A 10,568-nucleotide genomic window follows, 5' to 3' on the forward strand; every position below is an offset into this window, starting at 1 on the left:
AAACATCTCTCCAAAGACTTACAAGTCATTTCCACCAAACACAAAACGCCAGCTTATGGCTCCCTTGGCCCCTATGGCTGGCCTCAGAACTTCTCCCAGGCCCTCGATCAGTACCTGTACCGTCCCCCTCCCAAATCCAAACCTCCTGCCAAAACATCCTCAAAGGCCAAGAAGATCCTGGGCTGGGGGGATTTCTACTTCAACGTGAAAACGATGAAGTTCAGCCTCCTTGTGACTGGGAAGATTGTGGACCACATCAACGGCACGTTCAGCGTCTACTTCCGGCACAATTCGTCCCGTCTGGGGAACATTTCCGTCAGCATCGTGCCGCCCTCCAAAGCTGTGGGATGGGAGGTTCTGGATCCTGCGTCTCAGAACGCCCACACCAAAAGCTCAGTTGTGCTCCCAGATCTGACGGCTCAGTTCCCGCGGCCTCCTCAGTCCACCAGCGCCGCCCCAACCGACCAGCAGAAGCATCAGCAGGACATGATGACGGTGACCGAGCTCAACTGCCGCATCGAGTACCAGAGAACCAACCGGTCCAAGAAGACCAAACCCTGCCTGTACGACCCCGGACAGACCTGCTACGCAGAAAACACCCAGTCACAGGCCGCCTGGATCTGTGCCAAACCTTTTAAAGTTATATGCATCTTCATTGCTTTCACCGGCACAGATTACAGGCTGGTGCAGAAAGTTTGCCCGGACCACAACTTTCAATCCGAGCAGAACCAGCAGCACTTTGGATGAATCCATCTGAGATTGTGACACTGAGAAGTCGACACAAATTCATCACACATCCTTTGAACATTCTTCAGTATGATCACTTCTGGGTTATTATTCAGTGTTTTCCATCTGTTGTCACTTTTTTTCCCCCACTTGTCAATGAGGACAATGTACAACAAACTGTGGGTCAGAATAATCCAACCTGGCTAGGAGGAGTTTGGAGATGTGAGCTTTGTGTTACCTGGAACTGTTGAGACTCACCAGAAAAAAAAGAAGAAGCAGTAATTCCATTTACATTCACTTTGTATCATGCTTCATCTTTTTTTTTTTTTTTTCAAATGTGCATCTGACTTTTTATGCCATGAATAAATAATGCCTGTACATAATGAGGGGCAGCAGCATCTGTAGTTTTTAAACACAGACTGGCTTACAGTATTTTTTTCTATTTCTATTTTCTAAAAATGTCGTACCTGTTTATTGTAAGGTGGCTATGATCCTTTATCGTTTTTCTTTAATGGAACTGACTCAGACAGAAACAAATGAGTTAATTATTGTGATAGCCAGCTTTATCAGTCGCACGGAGTACGCATGTTCCTCGCTCCCCTCCGCTGATTTTACTTTCACCCTTTGTACCTTGGAAGTATTTTTGCTTTCCCAAACCTGCAGCTGTCACCAACATGCTTTCACCGTCAATCCGCCTGGCACTTCGGGTAAGTTTGCAATAATTCTTCAAATTAGATAATTTTAATTAAACACTTGTGTCTGTAGTAGTAGACCCTCTTTCCTGCATGTTGTAACTAAACCTCTGTTTAGTGGCATTTAGGTCAGCCTGATCACGTCCAGCCTAGCAGACGATTCTCTGAAAATGCAAAAGTTTTTGATTGTAAATCGCAATGAAACATGCTGCTATTTGTCCCAGAATGCTTTCATTGTTGACAGAAAGTTGACTGTACAGTCTGCGCTTTACGCAACGCCTATTACAGAGTCAAAGCTTAGAAAAAAAAATAATGAGTACAAAAGATGAAAGGCGACTTACTTCGACATGCGTTTATGCTTGAACGGTAATCTGTCTATTAGGCCAAAGTAACACATAGTTACATAACTGCCATGCAGCTACAAGCTGGCTTCAACAAACAAGACCCTGATAACTAAGTCACTGCATGTCTTGCCAGCCCACATACACTTTTCATGTCCAAGGTTTTCCTTAACTGCTCCATTGAATAACATGTTTGGTTTTTCACTGCCTTTCATTTAATGGATTGTTTAGAACATCAAAAGACGCATTATTCTAACTCCCTTGTTTCCAAACCCCTGGTGCAAAGTATTATAATTTTGAGTGATGAAAGTGTTTTTGCACAGGCTCACTCTTCGGGAGGGTTTCAAAAGACACCAAAGGAGCAATCATGGACAACAACAACAGAAAAGAAACCCTCAGAAACTTTTTTTTTTTTTTTAAACCTCTGTGCAGACAATTTGAAGCACAATAGAGAGTTGCATCACACTCTGCAACTTGGTCTTTGTCTTCTCAAGAGGTTCTTTTTTGTTTTTTTTCAATTAATGACTGAGTTTTTAGGGGAAATAAGTTGCAAGAAATAAAACTAAATGTCTCGAGGGTCTCCAACACAGTTCATGCATATCATTGATTGTAGCAAAAACTGTATTTACAATCATTTTTTAAGTGGACACTCGAATTGCGACCAAACTAAATTTTTGGGGTGTCCCACGCTGCAGCCTGTTCTCCTCAGAGCTTCAGGATGTTTGGGAAGAGAAGGTCAGATCGCAGTGGAGTCGAGCAGACGGGGCCTCTGCAGTGACGGAGGTGGGTGGACCGGACAGGACAGCCTGGCCCAGGACGACCCGGAGATGTGGAGTCTCCTGCAGCGGGAGAAAGACAGACAGTGCCGCGGACTTGAGCTCATCGCTTCAGAGGTGAGGGCCAAAAGACACAAAGGGGGAAAACAAACACATGACCCTTTGTACACTGACAACAACATTGTGTGTAAACTGAGGTGACCCACGATCAACTGTGAGGCGAGGTGAACTGGCGGGGACTGATGAAATGTTTGCTTGGTGTTTTGCGTCATACGCACGAAGTGTGCGTGTGAAAACGGTGCAGGAGAAACACATGTTTTTATCTTATGTAAACACATGGACATCTAGTAGATACAAAAGCCAAGTCTAGGTGGATTTTGTCATTCCCTGTTTTAAAAAGTAGACGTTTTCTGTCATGTTTTTTTTAATTCTTTCACTCATGGAAATTTGTATAAGGTCTTTGATGTCTACAAATGAAAGAGCCCCAGATGCATGACTGCTTTGGGTTCGGTGAGAAGTGAGTTTAGTTCCTAATCTGACTGTGTTCATACTGCAGGATAGCAGCTGTTCACACTATGAGTAGAAGGGATTAAAGCACGCTGCTAATTATCCTCTCTGCTCTCCCATGGACAGATGTGTTAAAGTGAGACAGAAAGCAAGAGAACTTAAACTGCAGAAAGCCTCTTCTTCACTAGTGAAACCTCAAGTCACCAAAGTTTCTAGAATTCAACTGTTTTCTTCACAGTCTCCTCCTTCTTCAGAGCTTTCTTTGAAGATCCGTCCTTTGCAAGTCTATGATTTCTTCTAAAGCGGAAGCTGTGGGAAAAGAAGGGAGCTTTTATTCTCCTTCTCGCCACCAATTATGAACCCACAACACTATCAGTCACAATGACATCTGAAAGATCTTCATCTTCTTGTGCATGCGCTGTCAGTCACTTTCGCAGCATCAGGCTGACTCCCAGTGGAAAGCCCCTGCTTCTTTACTGCAGGAACACAGTCAAATGATCCCATTAGGTTCCCTCACTGATTTCTACCACTGATCTCCACGTTTCAAGCTGTGTCAAGGGGGCCGGGGGGGAGGGGGGTCCTCTGTGTGTGTGTGTGTGTGTATGTGTGTGAGAGAGAGCGAGAGAGAGAGAGAGAGAGAGAGAGAGTATGCGTGCGCATGCATGTGTGTCAATGCTTCATTTTGAAATGTCATAGAAGGAGACATTTGTCTCATGGGGAGCTGGTTTTAAACCCCACTGGAGTGATTGAGGGATCCCTGAGCACTGACAGGTTTAGTATAATAAGAAGACAGAGGGGGCGGCTGAGGAGTACAGAGAGAGAGAGAGAGAGAGAGAGAGAGAGAGAGAGTGAAGATGAGCTGAAGTGAGAAGAAAAGACACTGAGACAGGGAGGAAAATTCATTTACATTCATTTTCTTTTCTGCAGTTCGATGTCTGCTCTGACATTTGACACAGTGCTGAACCCCACAGGGACTCAGAACTACTTAGAGTCTTCTATATTTGTCCCCCAGTATGACTACAGTATCTCTAATATGCTAATATGTTGATAGGAGCCGCAATGAACATTTTGTTATATTTACACCTCAAGTACACATCAAATTAAGGATGGTTGCAATGGCATTTTCTTTCTTCATAAATTGGTTAAATAAAGATTATTATTAATAAGAATAACAATAAGAATCATGTGTTAATTACATTTTATAAAGTGCCAAGTACAACATTGTCTTCTCAAAACCCCTTTACAAGGGAAAAACCCAATGTAATAAAAGAAGAATACTTATGCTATACATCAAGTAAATGCACACTACAGAAGACAAGCTTAAACTGAAGTTATTCCCAGTGTGCTCAGTCATTCTTCTCCAGGTAAGTGAAGGTTACAGATGGAGGGTGGCAGTATTCCGAATATAGAAATGTGGTTTAAAAAAAATGTAAGTGTGTAGATCTTGACACTGTATGTTTGTCCTGTCAGAATTTTTGCAGCCGTGCAGCACTGGAGGCCCAGGGCTCCTGTCTGAACAACAAATACTCAGAGGGATACCCAAGACAAAGGTACCAATTCTATTGATGCACTAACATGTGACCACGATCATAGAAAAGTACCTGGATGAGCCCAAACATCTCATTTTAAAAATGTCGGGGAAGCAGGTTTGAGACAACAGGTATATGTCAATGTCACTTTCTAGCTATTCTCTATAGTAGTAAAAAAAAAACGATCGAATAAAATATGATACAACAAATGTTATAATGTGATGTGCCAGAATTAATTTTTCACCTTAACCAAATAAAATGTAATAGGTTCTGATCAATAAGGTTTTGTAAGATACTTTATTATTTGCATTGAGTGTGATGCGATAATCAAACATAGAATCTGATTCAATGTGTCTTGATCTAATATGTTATAATTAAATATCTGTTTTTCTCTTTCCCAGGTATTATGGTGGTACCGAGGTTGTAGACCAGATAGAGACGCTGTGCCAGAGTCGAGCACTAACTGCCTTCAACCTGGATCCAAATCTGTGGGGCGTCAATGTCCAGCCGTACTCCGGCTCTCCGGCTAATTTTGCAGCCTACACATCAGTGCTGCAGCCTCATGACCGCATCATGGGCCTGGACCTGCCTGATGGAGGGCAGTGAGTCAATGTTTTACAAAATGTTTGAGCCAAAGACTTGTATTCCCAGTTTTAATGGCCTGCAGGGCCACGTTGTCAATGAAGAAAACATAAAACAGCAATGACATCTGTCACACACTCATAGAAAAGCCACACTTTTTTCCCCCAATCCTGGCTCTTTAAAGACTTTCCACATAATCTCATTTAATGTGTTTATTCAGATTTATGTTATGACATTATCTGACATTTATTTCATTATTAGGTGCTCAGTTCTGTTAAATGTGCCATGAAATGGTCAGATTTTTGCCTGTGGGGCTTGGACATATTCCCACATGAAAACGGATGTTATTTTAAGGACTTAGCATCAAAAGGCATTAATGAAAATGACAAAATGTAAGTCTCACTGTCTGGAGTTGTCAGATGATGCCACCGCTTTGAGGTGAACACGTTTTCAGTTGAACTACATGTGCACAACAGTAGGAAATGGAAATAGTACATTAGTAGGATGTGTTTTAAAAGACTGAATGCAAACCGCACAGATGTATTTATACCTTTTGTGATGGTGAGCTGTATTTTCATAAATGTGAGAGATATGATTATGGTAGAAATCTTCCATATCATGCAAATGAGAGCTGATTAATACAGAAAATTTTCATTTTGTTTAAATATTAGTCTGTCTTGTATGTAGAAATTTTGTATTTAGAATCTTGTCATGCTGAATATCTGTCATTTTTTCTAAATATTTCTATATTTGCTTTTTTCTCTTTTTTTTAACGTATGTATGTATGTATGTATGTATGTATGTATGTATGTATGTATGTATGTATGTATGCATGCATGGATGGATGGATGGATGGGTGGATGGATGGATGGATGGATGGATGGATGGATGGATGGATGGATGGATGGATGGATGGATGGATGAATCAGTGAATTGGTCAGTTGTTTGATCTAATATCTAATTTCCCAGCCTCACCCACGGCTACATGACAGACACTAAGAGAATCTCAGCAACCTCGATTTACTTTGAGTCGATGCCCTACAAGCTGAATGTGAGTATCTTATACACCAGAAGGTCCAAACCACCTTTTTTTTTAAACTGTCCTAAAACTCTTTTTGATTCTTGTTGCCTTCATTCAGCCTCAAACAGGACTGATCGACTACGACCAGCTGGAGAAGACAGCCCATCTCTTCAGACCCAGACTCATCATAGCAGGAACCAGCGCCTATGCTCGCCTGATAGACTACGCTCGCATGAAGAAGGTGTGTCTTCTTAGAAAATGAGACTAAAAATCAGCATACCTCATGCTTTCAAGCCTAATTAAAAAACAAAGAAGTTGAGTTAAGCATGTACAGTATTAAATTCCTCCTGTGACTGTGTGTTTCAGCTGTGTGTGGAGCTTAACGCCTACCTGCTGGCAGACATGGCTCATATCAGCGGCCTGGTGGCAGCAGGAGCTGTTCCCTCTCCTTTTGAGCACGCTGACTTGGTCACATCCACCACCCATAAGTCTCTGCGAGGAGCAAGGTGAGGAACTGGACACTGAGGCAATTTTATTTAGTCATTTTACTTTTCACAGACCAGTGAGTTCAGCAGTCACCTCAGGTGTTTGTCTGCTGCCAGAGGTGAACAAGGTACTAAGAAGTAGTAATTAAGTATAAATAATGGTGGGCATGTTCAACATTTTCATAGTAATTCAAAACATTTGTGCTTTCGGGACTGACTTATGATTTTAAAATCCCAAAGTATGTCACATGATGTAAATTGTGAATGTGAAAAATGTAAGACTTAGAAAAAACGACTCATAAAAGAAAATAGCAGGGCACATGGCAGAGTAGTGGGAGTGTTCTGGTTTCATCCTACAGTCTAAAATACATGTGTTAAAAATGTTGATTTGAGTGTGTGTAATTGTGTGTCTCTCTGTATTCACCATGTGATGGACTGTCCATCTGTCCAGGATCTATCCTGAATCCACCTTTAGTCAATCTGAATGCGCTACAGCCGTCCTGTATGGAAGATGAAAGGATGGACTTCATGTTGTGTGTTTGACTCCCCTCCACTCCATCCCGCAGAGCTGGCCTGATCTTTTTCCGGAAAGGTGTGCGGTCTGTGGACAAGAAAGGTCGTGAGGTGCTGTACGACCTGGAGGACCGTGTCAACTTTGCCGTTTTCCCATCACTTCAGGGAGGACCTCACAACCACGCAATAGCTGGGGTGGCCGTCGCCCTCAGACAGGTCCTGACTTCCTGCATTATATTTCTTTAAATATCCTTCATTTGAATGTTGACCATACATGCCGTTCAGTAGCAGAGATAGGGATTGAATATATTCTTTCTCTTTCATGTTGCATGTGTGTCTCTGCAGGCTTCGACTCCCATGTTCAAACAGTACATCGCTCAGGTGCTGTTAAACACCAAAGCCATGGCCAATGCCCTGCTGAAGAAAGGCTATACTCTGGTTTCAGGTAATTACTGCTCTATGAGTTCCATTGGTTTAAAGAATACATGAACACATACGTATAAGATATGCAAGAATGAGGTCTGGATTTTCTACCAGTAGCTGATGCAATACGATCATGTTTCATTCACTTGAGCTTCATTTGCATTCTCACTTTGGAAACGTTCACTTAACCTTCACTTGACAGCTGAATGGAGAAAGCCAATATTAGGGTTTGGGGAATGAAGGAGAATATTCATCATGGCCTGCATTAGGGACTAAAGAGAGAATGAAGCGGAAATGGTGATTTATTTCATCTTCCAAAACATTAGCCACAGGACAGCCAAGTCCCTGAGTCAGTTAAATGGGAATAGAAGATAGATGGATCAATGGATGAATCAAAGTTTATCCTAAACAAAATAGAACAAGTAAATGTACAAAGTCAATTTCTTTCTCCTTCTTCCTCTTTTCAGGTGGAACAGACAACCACCTGGTCCTGGTTGACCTACGACCCTGTGGGATGGATGGTGCTCGAGCTGAGAGGGTCCTGGAGCTGGTTTACATAACCGCCAACAAGAACACCTGTCCTGGAGACAAGAGCGCCCTCACCCCAGGAGGACTCAGACTTGGTACGGATGGATGGATGGATGGATGGATGGATGGATGGATGGATGGATGGATGGATGGATGGATGGATGGATGGATGGATGGATGGATGTTTATGACCTTTGTCATCAGCGATACACTTGAAAAGTGATGTGATGGTTGTTCTCTCTTGGTCCCTCTCACAGGAGCTCCTGCTCTGACCTCTCGCCAGCTTAAGGAGGCAGATTTTGAAAAAGTAGTGGACTTTATTGATGAAGGGATTCAGATCGCACTGGATGTGAAGAGAAAAACAGGTGAGGAGTTGTTGTTTTTCACAGTTTTTGTGTAAGCTCGTGATTTCTTTTACCCAGTGAGAACAATGCAGACCTGCTTGAAGCCACAGACCACATGATTTCTTACGCTTGTCCATCTATCGCCAGGGAACCTGGCGAGCTTTAAATCCTTCTTGTTGGAGGACCCTGAGACGGTGTCACGCATCGCAGAGCTCCGCCAGAGGGTGGAGCTCTTTGCCAGGCCCTTCCCCATGCCTGGATTCACTGACCACTGAAAGCAACAAGCAGAAAGACAGTGCACCTTTCATTTCTGCAAGACCCCCTCTGAAAGTGAAATTACTCCTGGAGTGATAAGGGCTGCTGTGTATGTTTAGAGTTTAGTTACTGTTACTGCTCATTTCTGCAATAATTTTACATTAACCATTCAAATAACAAATGAAAGGTATATAACACCGATGATAAAGCCAATGCAAATAAATGCATAAAACAAAATAACTTATATTCATTATATGATGACATGTTAGTCACTTTTTAATGACAATAGCTTTGCATTATCATTGAAACGTTTAAGTATTATAACATTTAGCATTTCGAGGTTATTCAAAGCAACATTTCAAGCTCTATTTTCTATAAGAAGCAACATTTTTCTTCTTAAGTATACAGAAGTAGAGGCTGCTGGATAATCTCACCTATAATGAAAAGGATAAGTTGTAAAAACACAAAAAGTGTTTTGTGAAGCTGTTTTAACTTTTCACATAAACTTGATAACCTTACTGAAAACTCTATTAATGAATCGAACTATCGCTAATATTTCCATTCCCGCAGTTAAAAAACTGATAAATACATATTTAAGTGTTTATAAACACTCATTCAAGTTATTTATGTGCCTTAACTCTTCATCAGGAAAGTGACTTTTGTTGCTGTCCTCCACATTTCTTCTAAACCAAGGTTAGAATGATGGCAGTCACAGAAAATATGATGAAATCAACGTTATTTGTCATTTTCACAGAAATCCAGTGCCAAATGTATTCGATTTGAAAGCGTTTTGAAGCTCCAAAGTAAAACATTTTGAACATTTGGTACTTTTCAACAGCTCTAATCATACGACATGCAGAGAGCATGTTTACTTTCATGGTCACAAATGTGTTATTGCTGCTTTTTAAACATGGGAGTGTCATCTCATCTCATTTTACTTCAGTCCCACGAAACAATCCAGTGAAATAAAAGATGCGGGCAGTGGTGGCCTACAGACAAGAATAGCAGACTTGGGATTGGAGGCTCTAAAGTTCGATTCCCACAGCAGACTGGTCACCACTGTGGCTTCTTCAGCAAGACCCTCAACCCTCATCGGCTCCCCGGAGCTCCATAACGTGGCTGCCCACCGCATCCTAGAAATAGGACAGGTCAATTCAGAAAAAGGAATTTTCCCAAGGGGAAAATAATGTATGATTAGGTTCGTTTAATAACAGAGTGCAAAGTGATTCTCTTCAGACTTATTGTGCACTTTTACACAAACTCCCTCACACAGTATAGATTTAATGATTATGTCATTTCACCAGCAAAATGGTTGCTTGCTTGTATGTTCAACACCACTGATATAAGGGTTAATACTTCCAGAAGTGGTATTAAAATTCATTGATTAAAAAACAAACAACTGAACTATATTCAGATGTACTGTACCTACTATTGAGAATACATTTTTTGCGCTCTGATTCCTTATGGGGTTGACAATGATGATCATTTCCAATAGAGAAGGGATTTCATAGAAAAATATGAGCATGATGTGGCACAGTAACGTAGGTTGTCTGGTGGTTTCGGTGCAGCTGTATTTTCTCAAAGACATTTCCACTTCTGAGGAAGGAATTTTGCTGTTTTGACTGCTGAGAGGAGCCGTTTCTAAAGGTATTGTGGCACTTTGTCACTAATCCTGTTTTAGAGCGCTTATCGACGTTCGGCTTTGTCCCATCCTGGGAAGCTCAGAGCAGCTGCGCTTTGCAGGCAGGTTCATTTGTATGTGTGTTAAAATTCTGCCAGCTTCTGCACCTTCATGTATGTACGCAGATATGGTAGCTCTTTGTAACTGCAATAAACACTGGATTGG

The 10,568-nt window shown here is 41.7% G+C and overlaps 2 protein-coding genes across 2 annotated transcripts in view; both read left to right on the forward strand.

Moving 5' to 3' along the window:
- LOC308113587 (neurexophilin-2-like) overlaps positions 1 to 1,107 on the forward strand; it is a 7,461-nt gene extending 6,354 nt beyond the window's left edge. Inside the window, exon 2 of the mRNA XM_080469980.1 lies at positions 1 to 1,107. This exon is cut by the window's left edge and continues 90 nt beyond it. Within this exon, the coding sequence (XP_080326106.1) occupies positions 1 to 747 (747 nt within the window). The 3' untranslated portion in view covers positions 748 to 1,107.
- A 270-nt stretch (positions 1,108 to 1,377) lies between these two features.
- LOC308113580 (serine hydroxymethyltransferase, mitochondrial-like) lies at positions 1,378 to 10,568 on the forward strand. Its single transcript, XM_080469967.1, has 12 exons — positions 1,378 to 1,433; positions 2,455 to 2,652; positions 4,513 to 4,592; positions 4,973 to 5,173; positions 6,123 to 6,204; positions 6,293 to 6,415; positions 6,541 to 6,680; positions 7,226 to 7,388; positions 7,518 to 7,617; positions 8,063 to 8,218; positions 8,381 to 8,488; positions 8,615 to 10,568. The coding sequence occupies exons 1-12, from the start codon at positions 1,401 to 1,403 to the stop codon at positions 8,740 to 8,742; spliced, it is 1,512 nt and encodes a 503-aa protein (XP_080326093.1). The 5' UTR covers positions 1,378 to 1,400; the 3' UTR covers positions 8,743 to 10,568.

Source organism: Lipophrys pholis (genome assembly GCF_963383615.2).
Source record: "Lipophrys pholis genome assembly, chromosome: 8".
Taxonomy (NCBI): domain Eukaryota; kingdom Metazoa; phylum Chordata; class Actinopteri; order Blenniiformes; family Blenniidae; genus Lipophrys; species Lipophrys pholis.

Coding starts and splice junctions, on each gene's coding strand:
- LOC308113580 (XM_080469967.1), top strand. CDS start 1,401: ATGCTTTCACCGTCAATCCGCCTGGCACTTCGG. Junction 2,653..4,512: donor TTGAGCTCATCGCTTCAGAG/GTGAGGGCCAAA, acceptor TTGTCCTGTCAG/AATTTTTGCAGCCGTGCAGC. Junction 6,681..7,225: donor AAGTCTCTGCGAGGAGCAAG/GTGAGGAACTGG, acceptor TCCATCCCGCAG/AGCTGGCCTGATCTTTTTCC.